Below are 17,539 nucleotides of genomic sequence, written 5' to 3'. Positions count from 1 at the left end.
ACGTGTCCGGCTCCAACACCATGTTCTGAGCGGCGGGGTAAGGGGGCCAGGGGGAGGAGAAGGGGCAGGGAGATTTTGGAGGGGGCAGTCAAGAGACGGGGGGAGGTCGGGAGTTCGGGGGGGCTTTTGGGGGGGGTGGAGAAGGTTTTGGGCAGTCAGGGTACAGGTAGGGGGTAGGGTCCTGGGGGGCAGTTGGGGGGGTCTTAGGAGGGGGCAGTTAGGGGACAAGGAACAGGGAGGCTTAAGTAGGGGGTGGGGTTCTGGAGGGCAGTTAGGAGCAGGGGTCCCAGGAGGGGGCAGTCAGGGGACAAGGAGCGGGGGTGGGGGGTTGGGAGTTCTGGGGGGGGCTGTCAGGGGGCAGGAGTGGGGAGAGGGATCGGAGCAGTCAATGGGACAGGGAGCAGAGGGGTTTAGATGGGTCGGGAGTTTTGGGGGGGTGCTGTCAGGGGGTGGGGAGTGGTTGGATGGGGCGTGGGAGTCCCAGGGGTCTGTCTGGGGGTGGGGGTGTGGATAAGGGTTGAGGCAGTCAGGGGACAGGTAGGGGGTAGGGTCCTAGGGGGCCAGTTAGGATGGGGGGAGGGTCTCAGGAGGGGGCAGTCAGGGGACAAGAGGCAGGGAGGCTTAGGTAGGGGATGGAGTCCTGGGGGTCAGTTAGGGGCAGGGATCCCAGGAGGGGGCAGTCAGGGGACAAGGAACAGGGGGGAGGGTTGGGGGTTCTGAGGGGGGCAGGAAGTGGGAGGGGCAGGGGCGGGGCTAGGGCAGGACGGGGGCGGGGCTCCTCCCGTCCTCTTTTTTGCTTGCTGAAATATGGTAACCCTAGATAATAGGCACCTATATAAGACAAAGCCCCAAATATCAGGACTGTCCCTATAAAATCGCAAAAAGAAGAACAGGAGTACTTGTGGAACCTTAGAGACTAACAAATTTATTAGAGCATAAGCTTTCATGGACTACAGCCCACTTCTTCGGATGCATATCTATAAAATCAGGACACCTGGTCACCCTAGTTCCCCTGTTTGGAACACTGGGATGAGACGTTCCCCCCAGGCAGAGTTGGCCTGGCTAGCGATGAGAAGGGCGGTATCGGTGATTGGCTGGAGCAGCGTGTAGTGCTCGCACGATCGGGGTGTAAGTGCAGTCCCTGCACGCCTGCCGGGGGCTCCCTGGGGCGGCACAGTCAGTGACAGGTGCGATCACAGGGAGAAGGGCTGGCGCGAACCACAGGACCGACGTCATGACAGCCCGACAAGGTGGGCGTGTGGTGAAGGCTGGGGGCGGAGCCACACTCAATGGCGGGGGCGGAGCTGGGCCAGAGACAGGCGCGCGACCTCCCGCTCAGGGCACGTGAGGGACACGCCCCGCCCCACGCGCAGCCGCGCTACCGCCCGGAAACAGGAAGCGGGGAGGCCCGCAAGCAGTCAGGTCACGTGGGGTGGGTCAGCTGAGCGGCTGCGGAAGTAGCCGGGCGGGAGGAGGTCGGGGCGACCGGGCTCCCAGCAAAGAAACGCGAGACAGGAGGGGGGGGATCGGTTACAGAGAAGGGGAGTTCCCGCCGCCGGGACCTGCTGCAGGAGGGGAGTTGCTGCCCCGGTCTGCCGGGGGGCGGGGGCTGCAGGAGGGGAGTTGCTGCCCCAGTCTGCCGGGGGGCGGGGGCTACAGGAGGGGAGTTGCTGCCCCAGTCTGCCGGGGGGCGGGGGCTGCAGGAGGGGAGTTGCTGCCCCGGTCTGCCGGGGGGCGCGGGCTGCAGGGAGGGTGTTGTGTCTAACCCCTTAGCTGCATTGGGATGAGTTGAGGGGGTGCCCGGTGCCTCCTGGGAGGGAGCAGAGTGAGTGGCGGGGCCCCGGGACCGGCTGGGGAGGGGGCGGCAGGTGCACCATGGCCTCCATCCTGGATGAGTACGAAGATTCCCTGTCCCGCTCTGCCTCCCTGCAGCAGAGCCGCGGCAACGTGGGCATCCCGCACTCCGGTAAGGGCCTGGGTCCACTTGATCATATATATAGGTCAGAGCGTGAGAACTGCTCCTGGGCCACAAAGCCCGCCTCCGCGTCTGATTTGAGCAAGTACACTGCAAAAAAAAAAAAAAAAAAAAACACTGAGAAACATTACAGGCCTGCAGGTTACTGCCCTGTTGATTTGAGTCTGGCAGGCGCTGGGCGGCACTGTGATCTTACTGGTTAAATAGGGTTGTAGAGTCAGACTTGGGTTTTGTTCCCAAGTCTGCCAGTGGCTTCCTGTACCATTGAGGGCAAATAACCCCTCCTTGCTGCCGTTTCCCCTTTAATTAAATGGGTGTAATAATACCTCATGGATAGTTGTGTGGCTTAGTTTGTAATGCATTTTCAGATTCTATGGTGATACTATAGAAGAGCAAATTATCATCATTCATGCAGTACTTTGAATGAATTCTCAGTGTTCCCATCTTTCCAGGTTTTCTCTATGTGGGGACAATTGGGGCCTTAATTCATCACAATAGGTACCAAAGATAGAGGCTATAGTGTAGAGAGGGCACTCTGTCGCGTGATGCTGCTCTGACTGTCTCTGGGTGCACATTGGATATTTGCTATTACTACTTCATGTTGAGGCAGTTGCTAGGAAATGAATTTTACATTAGGTTTAGCAAATGGAAGCCTTGCTAATAGCTGAAGGACAAAAAATGAGAAGATGTGTACAGTATTTTTGTAATCACAAATTAAATCTGTGTACTTAACGTATGAACACAATGTTATAGTACATAGGTTCTTCTGAGATACTCCATTGTGTATAGATAGCACTCTACCACATTCACAGTCCATTTTGATCAATTTCAAAGTCATAGGATTTTAAAAATTGCAAATGTCATGATCTCAGATAAGTAAATCTGAAATTTCATGCTGTTGTAATTGTAGAGATCCTGACCTAAAAAGGAGTGTTGTGTGTGTGTCACAAGGTTATTGTAGGGTGGGTTGCGGTACTGCAACCCTTATTACAAAATAACCTTATGACCCCCCTGCAACTCCCTTTTGGATCAGGACCCCCAATTTGAGAAACACTAGACTCCCCTGTCAAATCTGTATAATATAATATAGGGTAAAAGCACACAAAAGACTAGATTTCATAGAGGGAGACCAGATTTTGCGGTCTGTGAAGCGTTTTACATGGCCATGGTTGGGCCCTTATGTTTAGAGCTTAGCTTGAACTTGGTTATAGAGTAAAACTGTTTGAGGAAGAAGGATGCCAGTCCCAAATTGCTTCATTGCAATTGAAATTCTGACTATAGGGAATTTCTATTTAGAGTGAAATTATTTTGTGGGGTGGAAAATGACTTAATCCTAAAATACCACTGTGCTGTATGAATGCACTTGTGTATGTAGCAAAAGAGCAAATGTGAAATGGCTTTAAAGTTATGAGCTTGGGGTGAGCTCTAACCACTGCTTCTCCATTTGTCAATCCAAATTTGTGGCAGTAGTGTCTCACAGGAGGCCTCCTGTCTATGCCACTTACTTCTTGACTTTGTTTTTTAATCAGTTTCTTAGTCTTTCTTTGCTCCTTTCCTTTTTGAGGCACTTGAGTGACTATAGAAACTATTAAACATGTTGTATGTATGATGTTTAGTGACATCGTGTTAGTTGCCCAGCCCAGGGAAACTTTCCAATATACTGCATGCAGACAACATAGGTTCCATCACATGTATAATGGCTGTGTAATTCACACGGGCTGATTTCATATTGGTCTGGTTACTACTTCAGAAGTGTGGCATGAAAGCAATCTGTGTTGGTTTGAAACTTTATACCATGATTTGTGAAGTGCTGGCACCTATATTATGTATGTCCACCTGTGTAATGTAATTGTAATATAAATATACAATAATTATGTGATGGGTTATGCCAGCTATGCAATATGAATGAGGAGTAACTAGCTAGAGGGGCAATTATGTAGTACATCCCCTATTAATCAAACTGGTGAATCTTGAGTTTCACCTGTGGTTCCCCTACTGCCACTTTATAAGGTTGAATTAGATACGAGACCCAGTTAGCTTTAAAAAGACTATGTTCTATCTAGCATTGCCACTTCAGTGCTGGCCACTCTGCAAAGTTGGCATCTCTTTGCTGAGTTAAAAATCTACAGGCATAAGCTTCTGAAAGTATCTATGACTAGCTCCCCACCTTAGTTGAATCCTAATCTATCAAAAGGTTTTGAGTATCATCTGGAACTGCTAGGTAAGCAGGGTTGTATGGTGCATATTTGTGGGAAAAGTTTAGTTATACCAGGTTGTGTATAAATTAAAAAGGATAAACAGAGAGAACAAATTAAACATAGTCCATACACTGAAGCTCATATTTCTTAAAATATGGCTTGTGACCTTTATTTGCTTAAGTTTAATTGAAGTCAGGGTTCCGAACCTCTAACAGAGGTTCCCTCCCGCCCCCCAATGTTAATTATTTTGGTGCTAATTGGAAGTTAACTAAAGCAGAATGGTTTTAAGAGAGTTTGGCTAACAATTCCTTTCCTTACCTGTTTCTCTGCTCTCACTCTTGACTCCTGCAATATCATCTCTTTAGTAGTTTTTCAGTTATCATAGACCAGGGGTGGGCAAACTTTTTGGGCCGAGGGCCACATTTGGGTGGGGAAATTGTATTCAGGACTGGGGTAGGGGGTTGGGGTCTGGGAGGGGGTGCGGTGTGCAGGAAGGGGATTAAGGCAGAAGAGGGGTGTGGGCTGTATGAGGGGGCTCAAGGAGGGGGGGAAGGGTGCGGGAGGGGGCTCAGGGCAGGAGGTTGGAGTGTGGGGAGTGGCAGGGGGCTTGGCAGGGGGTTGGGGTGCACAGGGGTGCAGCAGGGAGCTCAAGGCAGGGGGTTGGGGTGCAGGAGGGGTGTGGGGTGTACGAGAGGGCTCAGGGCAGGAAGTTGGGGTGCAGGAGGAGTGTGAGGTGCAGGCAGGGGGCTTAGGCCAGGGAGTTGGGGGGCAGGGTGCAGGAGGGGTTCGGGCTCCGGCGCCACTTACCTAAAGTGGCTCCGGGGTGGCATGCCTTGCATGCCGGCCCTGCGCCACTCCAGGAAGCGCTGCGGCCCCTGGAGGAGGGGGTGCGGAGGGCTCCGCGTGCTCTGCCCTTGCCGCACCTCCAGGTACCTCCCCCGAAGCCCCCATTGGCCGTGGTTCCCCATTCCCGGCCAATGGGAGCTACAGGTGGCAGTGCCTGGAGGCAAGGGCAATGCACTGAGCTCTCAGCCCCCCCGCCTGGGGGCTTCGGGGACGTGGTGCCGGCCGCTTCTGAGAGCGGCGCGAGGCCCACGGCACCACAGGGGGCAATCCCGTGGGTCAGATCCAAAGCCTTGAGGGGCCGGATCCGGCCCACGGGCCGTCGTTTGCCCACCCCTGTCATAGACTCTGTCTTCGCTAAAAATGTACCTGTTGCTGACAAACGGGTATCAGCAACAGGGGCGGCTCTAGTTTTTTTGCCGCTCCAAGCACGGCAGGCAGGTTGCCTTTGGCGGCATGCCTGTGGGAGGTCCGCTGGTCCCACGGCTTCGGCGGACCTCCTGCAGGCATGCCACTGAAGGCAGCCTGACTGCCGCTCTCGCTGGGACCGGCAGGGCGCCCCCCACGGCTTGCCGCTCCCGGCACACGCTTGGAGCGCTGGTGCCTGGAGTCACCGCTGGTCAGCAAAGGGGGCAGCTGAACCATGTTTAACTGCAGGTGTAGTTGAGATGCAGCCGTGTTCATCACCATTTTAAAATCTGTGGGTGTCCCTTCAGGGTTCCGGTTGTAGCTTTGAACATGATTTGAAAGTAAATCGGTTGGCTGCAGTTGCAGACAGAGCTAAAGTTTCAGCAGCTTGGTTTGGGGAATAAATAAAGTAATAGCTTTATGTAAAGCACATCCACATAAGAGCAAACCATAACATTGTACCTGAAATTTTGGGAGGTGTTAAGCTGGCTGAAGTGGTGCCAAACTGCTATGCTTTTACTGATGCTATTTTAGAAAGATGTAGATCCCAAAAGAGCAAAGACTGGGGATGGCAGAAGTGCAAACTGCAGGTTCTGCAAGTCCCAATATGAAATGGTCTGCCTTACTTCAAAACACCTGGCTGGAGTTGGTAGTGATCTTATTTCATTGTCTTTCTCCAGATGTTTCAGCCTCTGGGAGGTAGAAAGAAAGCAGGTTCACCCAGAAATCTGAATGAAGGTGCAACATTTAGAATCCTAAATCCAGATAGGTAAAGTGCATTTAAAAAAGTGTTTGTGCACATTTGAGAGGATTGGGCTTGAGATTCCAAACCAAAACTAGTTCTCATGTTCCAAGTCAGGATAAACTATATATGATGGAATAAAACCAATTGAATCCTACCCAAGCTTTTTGTGTAGAGGAACAGAGGCTAAAAAAGTGCATCTCTCCCCTTCTGGTGAAGATCACTAATTACAAATCTCAAATTAACGACTGAAGTGCACATACAACTGAGTGCATTGTAACAGGTAATCTCTCAAGGGATCCAAAATAGATCATTTTAAATAAAACTGCTTTTAAATCAGTAAAACCTTCCATCCAAAAGCTAAACTGTCCCTTTCTTTACTGAGTTAGATTTTCATTGGTCGTCTGACTGAGACAACCTTATTTTTTCCTGAGTGGGCAATTCACTTTTTTCTGGCTCTCTTGACTCTAAGTTAATGTGACTTAGAGATCTCATTTTAATGGCTTGATTCTTGTGCCTTGATCATCCTCCATTCCATGTTTTTCTTTTTTCAGTGATGGGTGGCTGTATCACTTTCCCATCAGAGTGAAACTCCACCCTTGAAAGTTGGTAACCCTACGTGGTCTACACGCAATTTGAGCACCAATATAACTAGAATCCGTATGACCACTAGTTATGAACCCTCTTATTTCAGGATAAGTGTCCTTTTTTAATTTTGCTTGTATCAGTTCCTCGCTGACTTAATCAAAACAAAATAGGACACTCAGCCTGAAATAAGCGCCCACAGCAGGGGGGTGCTGACTTAGTTAAATGGATGGTCAAACTATGTATAGACAAAGGCTTAATGAAGTGCTACCCAAAAGAGGTGTTGCATAATTAGCATGAAGTTATTTCCCATCTCTTCCAATGCGCACACTTCGACTACCTCTAAGCTTGCTATTTTTTGCATGTGCCACTATTGAACTAGCATCAGTGCAGCAACAGGGGGAGAGCGATGGTAGAGAAGGCGCCAACACTTTTGTCTCCATGTCATTTGACTGTGCTTGCAGCAGGTCTAGACGATGCAGTGATAAATGTGGACAGCCCGTCGACACTAGTGCTATATCTTTTCTAGACAGTAACTGTGCTATGCTGGTGTTAGACCAGCAGTGGGAGAGTTGCTGAAAATAGCATAGGGACAAGGCTATAGGCGCTGCTTGTGCTTTCCCTGTGCTGTTCCAGGCCCCTGCTAGCCTACAGAGCTCTAGGCCTAAACTCTGCTCCCTGCCACATGGCAGCAGAGCATTTGCTGCCTCTACTGTGCTGGGCTGACCACAGAATCCTATCCTGCCAATCAAATGGTCTTCTAACCCTCCTTTTACACTGTGTTTTTAATTTTATGCCATGCTGTTTGGCTGCTTCAGCCAGTGGCCTTGGTTTCCAGCAGCCATGTTCTATCTTTTACTCCTGAGGGAATTCTGCGCCAAAAAGATACAAATTCTGCACACAATATTTTAAAATTCTTCATGTTTTGTCAGAATAATACCAAAATAATTGAAGCTGACATTATATTGTAACTTATTTAAAAATACCTGTCAGCAAGTATGTCTGTAACAATTCAGACAATGAAAAAAATTCAGGAATTATTTTTTTTGACAAATATATTCTTTCCTAGGTGTATTAATACAGAAGTTTAAGTAATAATTCATTCAAACTACAATACAGGAACATATTTCCTGCACCTCTCAGAAGCAGTGCAAAGACTTGGGGGAGTCGGGGTAATGGAGGAGTTGAGTGAGAGGGAAGTAATTGCTGGGAAGGAGCCTGGGATTGAACCTGGAGGGTTGTTGGATGTGGGTGGGAGAAGTATGGAACAGGGATTTTTTGGGGGGGCGGGGGGAGGGATTATGAAGGAGTGGGGAGGCCTCCCCCATACAGACCATGGCTGACCCCTACCCTCTCCCATTCAGTCAGGCACATCTGCCCCTGTCCCCATGTGTCCATGCACTCCCTCCCCCGTCCCTATGCACCCCTGTCCACATGTCCCTGCACCCTGTCCCCATGTGGCCCTGCAACCCCACTCCTATTCAGCCCCTGTCCCTCCACTAGCCTTTCTGAACCCCAGTTTGTGACCCCCAGCAGCCCCATGTGCCCTGTTCTGTCTGTGTTCCCTCCCCATATGTGCATTCTCACCTGTCTGTGGGCAGGACGCTGTGAGGAATACAGGCTGTCCTCCTCTCTATGAGTTGTTATGGCTGGTGAGCAGCTGTCCTCTGTTCTGAGCAGCTCCTGGTGGGTTAAAGGCATAACTGCAGCACCTCTCCTGCAGAATGTATTTTCTGCGGAGGAAAAAGAAATCTGCAGGGAACATGAATTCTGCACATGCACAGTGGTGCAGAATTCCCCCAGGAGTAACCTTGTGTACCTTGTAAATTCTTTGCAAGTGAAGATTTTCCCAGGCTAACTTCACTACATGGATATAACTGTCCTAGAAATCCCTGTGGAGCCAGTGTTTTTCCATCCATGGAGGGAGGCTGGTGTAAATTTAACCTAGGAAAGGAACCAGAAATGACCAGTCCTTTCTTGTTGTCTAGCCTGAGGTGGCCTGGTCATTCTGTTAGAGGAATGCAATATTCTTGGTCAGGAGGTTACATCGTGTCCTGTGGAGGCATGGGAAATTCAGGCAGGGGAAAAACTTGTATCACAGGACTGATGTGGAGAGAGCTTTGTGATACAATCTTTTTGTTGACATACATATTTCTCCTGGATTCTACTAACGAGTGTCATTCATGTTTTATTCCATGTGAATATCACATTATTTTACAGTTCAGTGGCAGAGTTGAATTCCTCTGTGGCTTTTGGCTAGAGTCCATCCAACATGGGCAGCTTCTGAATGCTGCTCTCCTAATTTAGGCATGGAAACTGTGTGCTTCTAGATTGTCCTAAGCTTCTGAAAACTGAGCCCTGTCCGGCTTCAGAAAAATGAAACCAGTCATGCCACTCTTCCACCCTGCTATGTGGTGTTAAAAGCCTATCCATCTTAATGGATACATTTCCCATCCCGCTGCCCTGGCTAGTCCTTCACCCTCCTCCCTTCACTGTCTTAGTGCTTGGCCTTCTCTTGAGGTCACTGCACCTGCTTTAAAACTTAAAGCTTTTATGACCTAAAACAAAACTATAAGCCTGTTCTGAACCAGTTTCTGTAGCAGAATGTTGTCATGCTGCTTATGTAAAACTCTCTCCTCCCACCTGCTATCCAGACCGCCCTGTCTAGTAATCTGCCACCATCTAAATTTGGTGTCTCCCAAGCTAGCCAGGTTGGTGGTCCCCAAGTATGTAAGTGGAGCCTTTAAAACCAAATAGTTGAGTGGTGGTGGTTCTAGTTTAGATCAGCATTGTGACTAGAACAATATGAAAGACATTAGTTTCTACTCCTTTAACTCCCAGTTTCAGTTCACACACACCTGATTTTCACTTTGTTTCATGCTTCAGCAGACCTAAAAATAAATGCAGTGTGCAACTCTGACACAATGACCACATTTGCCAGGTTTAAACCCCAAATCTTAATTTGTCCTAGCCTTGCTTGAAATTCAATCCAGGTTTGCCAAAAGATCCAGGAACTGGATCACACTGGCTCAAGTTTTCAGTTTGTAATGAAATTGGAAGGCAGTTCTACCTAGTTTTGGCTTTTGTTGGGCAGTGTTGTGGCTTCATGTTTAGGGCACTGATTCTGGTACTCACCAGACTCGAGTGCTAATCTCAGCAAGCTGTGTGACTTCAGTCAATTCACTGAACCCCCTGGTTGAGTTTCTCCCAAATGTAAAATTGAAGTAACGGTACTTTTTCATCTTTATCAAGTGCTTGAGCTTTGTGGATGTAAAACATAATACAAGTATTCTGAAACTTTTTTTTACTGATCTAGCTGTGACTTCCAGCTGTATTGCCTGCAGTCACTGATCTTAAATTGTTTTATGGCAATTAAATGATTAATTTTATGGAAAAATCTAGCCATCTTTAACCTTTTGAATAATTTCAATTTCTGCCCTTTCTTTTGTGTGACGGATGCTAGACTGAATAAGAGAGGAATTAATTTTATCCTCCCCAAATGAAACATTTTAAACTAATGCCACCTCTGATTTCTGAGTCTTTCATTAGACTGTAAACTTTCTGGAGCACAGATACCATCTATGTTAGCATCTTGTACAGCACCATGCCCACTTTTCAGTGTTTTAACAAATAACCTGATTTTCCAATAGTTGACCATTTGTTTTCCTATGTCATCCTCTTCATCAGCTTTTTATGAAGTTGTAATGTAACTGTAATGTGCAGTTTCTTCCAGAGTTTTCAGAGTTTGCTGTGTCTATTTTCAAGTTAGTGCCATGTGATAAATTGCTGCACTGTGGCAGAATGGGAAAATAAACTTGTACCGTAGCTCCAAACATACACCTGGGGATAAGAATAGATGTTACTCCCCATGATTCCTCACCATGGAGCGCTTCACTTTCCTGTAGCCCTCCCTGTTTCTGCTCCCTGTTTTAGGTTACATTGTGGGGTTGTCTCTTTTTCTGAACTACATTTGTATTTTTACTTTTCCTAGGGTATGTGAATGCTCGGCTGGAGAAGGAGACTCCGATATTTAACAAGCAAAGGATTGATTTCACTCCTCCAGAGAAAATTAACAGCCTTGTGGTCTCCTGTAACCAGCTCTGTATGAGCCTTGGCAGAGACACGCTTTTCAGGTAACTCGTACTATTTAAGACCTGAAGCCTTCACAGCCTGTTTTTGGGTTGCTTGGAAACCCTGTCTCTAAACTAGGTGCAGATTCATGGTCTTTTACAAAAGAGAAAGGTATAATTTTGTTTCCACAGTTACACGGGCTCCTCCTGCCGCTTGGTAACTTGCTTTGTCATTCCTCCATGCAGGATTGATCTTGGCAAGGCAGATGAACCTAATCAGGTAGAGCTGGGACGCAAGGATGAAGCCAGAGTCTACAAGATGTTTTTGGACCACACAGGTGAGGTGACAGTGTAGGGGAAAATGCAAAATGCTGTTTAATCTTTACAACAAATGCAATAATTGTGTTAAACAAGCATTTAATTAAGGAAGACTTCCAGTTTCTATTCTGTGTGGAAGGAGTATGTGGTCCACCTGGGGAATGAATTCAGACTACCTAATTATTGTCCAGGGACTCTGCCTATTTAATACTCAAGTGTTAGAGGAAGAGTACCGTGCCTCACCCCTTACATATGAACCACTGTCCAAGTTCTTCACTGACAGATGTGGGCTGATTTGAGCTAGCTTATTACAACTGGTTTAAAAAAAAAAAAAATTCTCATTACACGATGTACATCTAATTTTTGGAGCCCATTGCCTCCTTTGGCCTTGGGAGGCCAGGAGCTTAGAATTCTAAATAGGATTATAATTGTAATATCCACAGTTAACTCTAGCTGGGATGAAACACTTATAAAATGTAAAACCTAATGACAACAATTAGCAGCCTGGACTTTCTATGGGCCATTTATTCCAGAGTTGTTCATATAGGGTTTCTTGCACCTTCCTTTGAAGCATCTGGGGTCACTGTCAGTTGTGATACTAGGCTAAATGGACCACTGATCTCATCCATTATGGCAATCCCCAGGTTCTTATGAATTCAAATTCCTGGGGGAACTCTAGGAACTTGACTTCCATGTTTTGTCTAACATGACTCTGAGAACAACCAGAAGTCTTGCTTTGCAGTAGTGGTGCTGCCTGGGTTGTGTTGTTCACTGTTCCTTTAACCCTGCACCCATTAATCATCTCTCTCTTGCTCTATGCCTTTGCAGGATCTCACCTTGTGATTGCACTGAACACTAGTGAATGCCTGTATTTGAACAGAAGTGCTCAGAAGGTGCGGACACTTTCCCGCTGGAAAGGTCACTTGATTGAAAGTGTGGGCTGGAACAAGTTTCTGGGTTCAGAGACTAACACTGGTCCTATCTTGGTGGGGACAGCCCAGGGCCAAATATATGAGGCTGAGATCTCTGTCAGCGAGGGAAGTCTCTTCAGCACTAATCCGGACCAGTATTTCCGACTGGTCTATTCCTTAGAGGAGGAGGCAGGGCCGACCCCCGTCTGCTGTCTGGAAATAGAGCGAGCGCTCGATGGGAAATGTTTTATCATTGCCACTACTCGTAAGAGACTCTTCCAGTTTGTTGGCAAAGTGCCTGAGGGGACGGAGCAGCAGGGCTTTGCCTTCGTGTTTGGCATGCATGCAGACCACTTGCCCAGCTTCCGAGAGTTCCCAGCCAGCTTTGGCTACAGCGAAATAGCATTTTACACTCCAAAGCTACGCTCCTCCCCACGCTCCTTTGCCTGGATGATGGGAAATGGTGTCTTGTATGGTACATTGGACTATGGACGGCCTGACTCTATTCTGAGTGATGAACGGGTCTGGGAATATCCTTCTGATGTAGACGTGGCAGCTAACAAGCCGATCTCCATAGTGCTCACCCAGTTCCACTTCCTGCTGCTACTGCCTGACAGAGTGAAGGCTGTGTGCACTCTGAATGGGCAGGTTGTCTTCCAAGACCTGTTCTTGGAGAAGTTTGGCTCGTTGAAGCGCATGATCAAAGATCCCACAGTTGGGCAGATCTGGATCCACACGGAGAAAGTTGTATTCCGCTACCACGTACAACGGGAATCAAGAGATGTGTGGAAGATGTACATGAACATTAACAAGTTTGATCTGGCCAAAGAGTACTGCAAAGACCGTCCTGAGTGCCTGGATATTGTGTTGGCAAGAGAGGCAGAACACTCCTTCCAAAACAAGAGGTACCTCGATAGTGCCAAGTGTTATGCACTGACCCAGAACTACTTTGAAGAGATTGCCCTTAAGTTCATTGAAGCCAAGCAGGAGGAGGCATTGATGGAGTTTCTGCTCAAGAAACTGGCCAGCTTAAAGTCCTCTGAAAAGACCCAGACAACTTTGCTGACCACCTGGTTAACAGAGCTCTACTTGAATCGGCTAGGTGCTCTGGAAGGGGACACCTCGAAAAGGAATCTCTACGAGGAGACTCGGGAGAAGTTCTGCAGCTTCCTGAGTAGCCCCAGAAACAAAGAGTGCCTGTTCAATAACCGAGCATCCATTTATGAGTTGCTAGCAAGCCATGGGGACACAGAACACATGGTCTATTTTTCAGTTATTATGCAGGACTATGAGAGAGTGGTAGCCCATCACTGCCAGCATGATGACTATGATGAAGCCCTAACTGTCCTTACCAGACACAGAGATGAGAAGCTCTTTTACAAGTTCTCTCCGGTCCTGATCCAGCACATCCCCAAGAAGGTGGTTGATGCTTGGATCTCTATGAGCACGAAACTGGATGCCAGGAAGCTCATACCTGCCCTCGTCAACTACAGCCAAAGTGGGAGCACCCAACAGATCAGTGAAGCTATTCGATACATGGAATTCTGTGTGTGTGAGCTGGAGGAAACGGAGCAAGCCATTCACAACTACCTGTTGTCCCTCTATGCTTTGTGTCGGCCAGACTCGCTGCTATCATACCTCGAACAAGCAGGAACCAACCCTAACAGGATCCACTATGACCTGAAGTATGCGCTTCGGCTGTGTGCGGAGCATGGACACCACCGAGCCTGTGTCCATGTTTACAAAGTGATGGAGTTATATGAGGAAGCAGTGGATCTAGCCCTGCAGGTGTGTGCTACTATGTTTAGTACTCTTAGTTATTTGTTCTTGAAGCTCCAGTAGTGGAGAGCTTTTCCCTTCTTTAAGGGAAGGGGTGAGAAGGCTGGCTAGTGTGTTTAAAGGGTTATAAAGGCCCCAAGATAGGAAGAAATGCCTGTCACTTTATTAACTTAGTTCTGAGCTTCCACTATTGCTCTATCAGGGTATGTTTACACTGCAATTAAAAATCAGCTGGCCCGTGCCAGCTGACTCTGGCCCATGCTAAGGGGCTGTTTCATTGTGGTGTAGATGTTTGAGCTTGGGCTAGATCCCAGATTCTAGGAACCTGCGAGGTGGGAGGGTCCCAGAGCTCAGGCTTGCAGCCCGATTCCAAATGTCTACACCACAATTAAACAGTTCCTTAGCCTGAGCCAGAGTCAGATACCTACAATGGACATCTGACTTTCACAGACCATAATCTTAGGAGAGTGAAAGAGACTGTGGTGGGGGGATATGGTTTCTGTAATGCAGTCCCTGCTCTGGGGTACTCTGCTTGTTGCTAACCAGCTCTGCTGAGCTGAGGACCCCACCCGATTCTTAATCTCCTGATTTTAAAAAAAAAAATGCAAGAAAAACTTTAAATGAATTTATCCCTGTTGGTAATCTTGTCGAAAGTTTAAATTAGTGTAGAGGTAACTTAGTCAGGTTCTGAATGGTGACAGTGCAGTGTGTACAATTTAAAATGCTGACATTTACTATGTTTAGTTCATCAAAATATTTGCAGAATCCTACGTTCTGAGTATAGAGAATACTGTAGAGGAGATAAATGCTCCAGCCCGGTAAAGGTCAAAAATGTGTAACTGGTGCCTGCTGTATGAGGGTGGATACTTAATTCATTGTTGTCAACCTTGGAGGTCGAAGGTCATTAGTGGCTTTGGAGAGCTAGATCTTCCTGTTGCGTTCCTGGACCCTAATGACTCTTTAGATCACACTTCAGTGATCCAGAATTACTATGCACACCTTTTGTGTTGGCAGTGAATGTCTCGGGGAGGGAGGATGTGGCTGACATACGAACAGCCAAGTGGGCATATCAACTATATAGCTGTAGTTATGGCTGACATAATGGAGAGATCTCTTACCAGTGTCTTTCCTGTATTGGTAGTGGGCTCTCATGACAGAGAGGGAAGTGAAGAGGAAATCGTAATTTTGTTTCCTTACTGTTCTGTTCAATTTTCAGGTGGATGTGGATTTAGCAAAGTCCTGTGCAGACCTCCCTGAAGAGGATGAGGAACTCCGGAAGAAGCTCTGGTTGAAAATTGCTCGCCACGTGGTCCAGGAAGAGAAGGATGTCAAGAAGGCCATGGCCTGCCTTTCTAGCTGCAACCTATTAAAGATTGAAGATGTCCTGCCCTTCTTCCCCGACTTTGTCACCATCGACCATTTCAAGGAGGCTATTTGCAATTCTCTGGAGGACTACAACAGGCACATTGAGGAGCTGAAGAGAGAGATGGAGGAAGCTACACAGAGTGCCAAGAGAATCCGGGAGGACATCCAGGAGATGAGAAACAAATATGGCTCTGTGGAGCCTCAGGAAAAGTGTGCAGCCTGTGACTTTCCACTCCTAAACCGCCCTTTCTATCTTTTTCTTTGCGGCCACATGTTCCACTATGACTGTCTGTTCCAGGCAGTTTTTCCAAACCTGCCTGCCTACAAGCAAGCTAAGCTAGAAGACCTTCAGAAGAAGCTGGGAGCCACAAGCCAGCCCTCCAAAGCCCATCATCGTCCCAAGGACACAGATGCCACTAGCTTGGGGAAGGGACAGCAGAGTCGGGAACAGATCAAGGCAGACATCGATGATATTGTGGCAGCTGAATGTGTGTACTGTGGGGAGCTGATGATCCGGTCCATTGACAAGCCTTTCATTGACCCACAAAAGTATGAAGAGGAGAGGCAAAGTTGGCTGTAGGGTCACACAGTTATTGTTTGAGGCTGCACATAAACACAAAACTTTTGAGCTATAGGTCACGTCCACTGCCTGTGAAACATGCATATTAGTTGCATGGAATTAGTTTCCAGAAATCTGAAAACAAATGGATTCGGTAGAGCTCTAAGGAGAGAGCAGCTGGGTACTGTTATCTGAAAAGCAATGAGTTAGTCCTGGAGGACTATGAGAGAAATGGTCACGGTTGTCTAAGAATTGGAAGATTAATTTCCGCTAATGCCTCAGAACTTCCTCTGGCTTCTCTCTGAAGGTGAGCTTGAGCTTGCCTCTTGAAGCTCTTCTTATGAGATCCCTTTGGCATGAAGATAAGAATGCCTCATTGCCCAGAGAGAACTGGGAACAGAAAAATGATCTCATTCAGTTGGACTGCTTCCCCATTTTATAGTATTAATTCAGGTGAAGACTGGGGTGATGGGAAGAAGCAGTGGGGCGTGTTTGGTGGCATAGACTTTCATTCATCACTTTCAAATTAGGAATTGCTTTTGGTTTGCTTCCAAATGAGATTGTTTAGCCTGCTTTACTGACAGAAATGTAAAAGGAAGGCAATAGCTTTGCATTTACATGTATGTCTGCAAATATCTGTCATGTTACACAAATGCATGATTCTGTACAATAACATAAAAATGTGATTCTTAAGCAGTGCAGTGTCTCAAAAGATGCATCTTAATCCCTGTGTCTGGAATTTCAGGGTTGTGGTCTTTTCTACAGTTTTCCAAGTTTTTTGGTCTGATCCATACAGTTGAATTTTCTGTAGGATCTCTTCACTTTGTTTCCAGCCATTATAGTCCATTCTGAATACCCATAGTGGGACATTCTGCACAATTACCTGTTCTGGCTCCAGCACCGTCAAGTACAATACTTGCTAATGGTAATTTGAGTATTACATATAATGATACTTCACAAGTAGCATCACTGAGTGGGCATTCGAATGAAAGTCTAGCAATCAGTTTCCTCAAGGACTGACCATAGCATTTCTCCATGAGTCAGTGACACCATTTCATCCTCCATCTTGAAGCAGATACTTGAGAGCCTTTGGCATCCTCTGCCAAGCAATCTAACTGTTCCCTTCGCGGCTTAGTTGAGTGCTCCTGTAGGTCAGTTCCCCTCTTTCTCTTCCCCCCCTCCCCCCCCCCCGGATGCTGCTCAGCATTGGGAGATTTTTTTTTTTTCCTGTTTCTGACAGAGATCATTACACTTGAGGTGGAGGATGAGATTTTCTGTAGCACCTTAGTAGGGGTTAGTAGTGGCATGTGACATTTAGATCTGTCAGTACTTCCTCATGAAGGAACTAAACTTCCCATAAAGCTTTGTCTGGGACTAAATCACAAAGATCAACAGGTGCGACAGTAGTGAGAATCGGGTTTTGTAAAGCAGTGGTGGATATTCATGTCATTTTAGTTAAAAGGAAATTTTTTAATTCCCTCCCTCCTCCCCCCCCCCCCCCCAGAAGTCTCTCCTGATTTCTATAAAGCTTATGTTCCTGTCTTGAGAACTCATCTCTGACCTGCTAGCAACTCACAACAGCTGCTGTCACTGTGGAACTGGGTCTTGGTGTAATATAAAATTACATTTTGTCTCATGAGACCTTGCTGACTGGGGGTCTCAGTAATCCCACAGGGTTCCAATAGAGCTTCCCCAACTTCTGATCAGAGCCTTTCCTAACCGAGGGCTTAGCCTGCAGTCAGTGTCTTACTTGTGCAGTGCTGGCAGGAAGAGGCCCTAAATGAGC

General features: G+C 47.3%; 1 protein-coding gene across 1 annotated transcript; it reads left to right on the top strand.

Annotated features, from left to right (window-relative positions):
- Positions 1 to 1,690: 1,690 nt before the first annotated feature.
- VPS18 (VPS18 core subunit of CORVET and HOPS complexes) lies at positions 1,691 to 16,452 on the top strand. Its single transcript, XM_054027258.1, has 5 exons — positions 1,691 to 1,966; positions 10,743 to 10,884; positions 11,068 to 11,159; positions 11,968 to 13,838; positions 15,046 to 16,452. Exons 1-5 carry the CDS (start codon positions 1,876 to 1,878, stop codon positions 15,772 to 15,774), a joined length of 2,925 nt encoding a protein of 974 aa, XP_053883233.1. The 5' UTR covers positions 1,691 to 1,875; the 3' UTR covers positions 15,775 to 16,452.
- The last annotated feature ends 1,087 nt before the right edge of the window (positions 16,453 to 17,539 follow it).

The sequence above is a fragment of the Malaclemys terrapin genome, chromosome 4 (genome assembly GCF_027887155.1).
Source record: "Malaclemys terrapin pileata isolate rMalTer1 chromosome 4, rMalTer1.hap1, whole genome shotgun sequence".
NCBI lineage: Eukaryota > Metazoa > Chordata > Testudines > Emydidae > Malaclemys > Malaclemys terrapin.
Note: the sequence above shows the minus strand (reverse complement) of the source record. Positions and strands in the feature narration are given on the sequence as shown.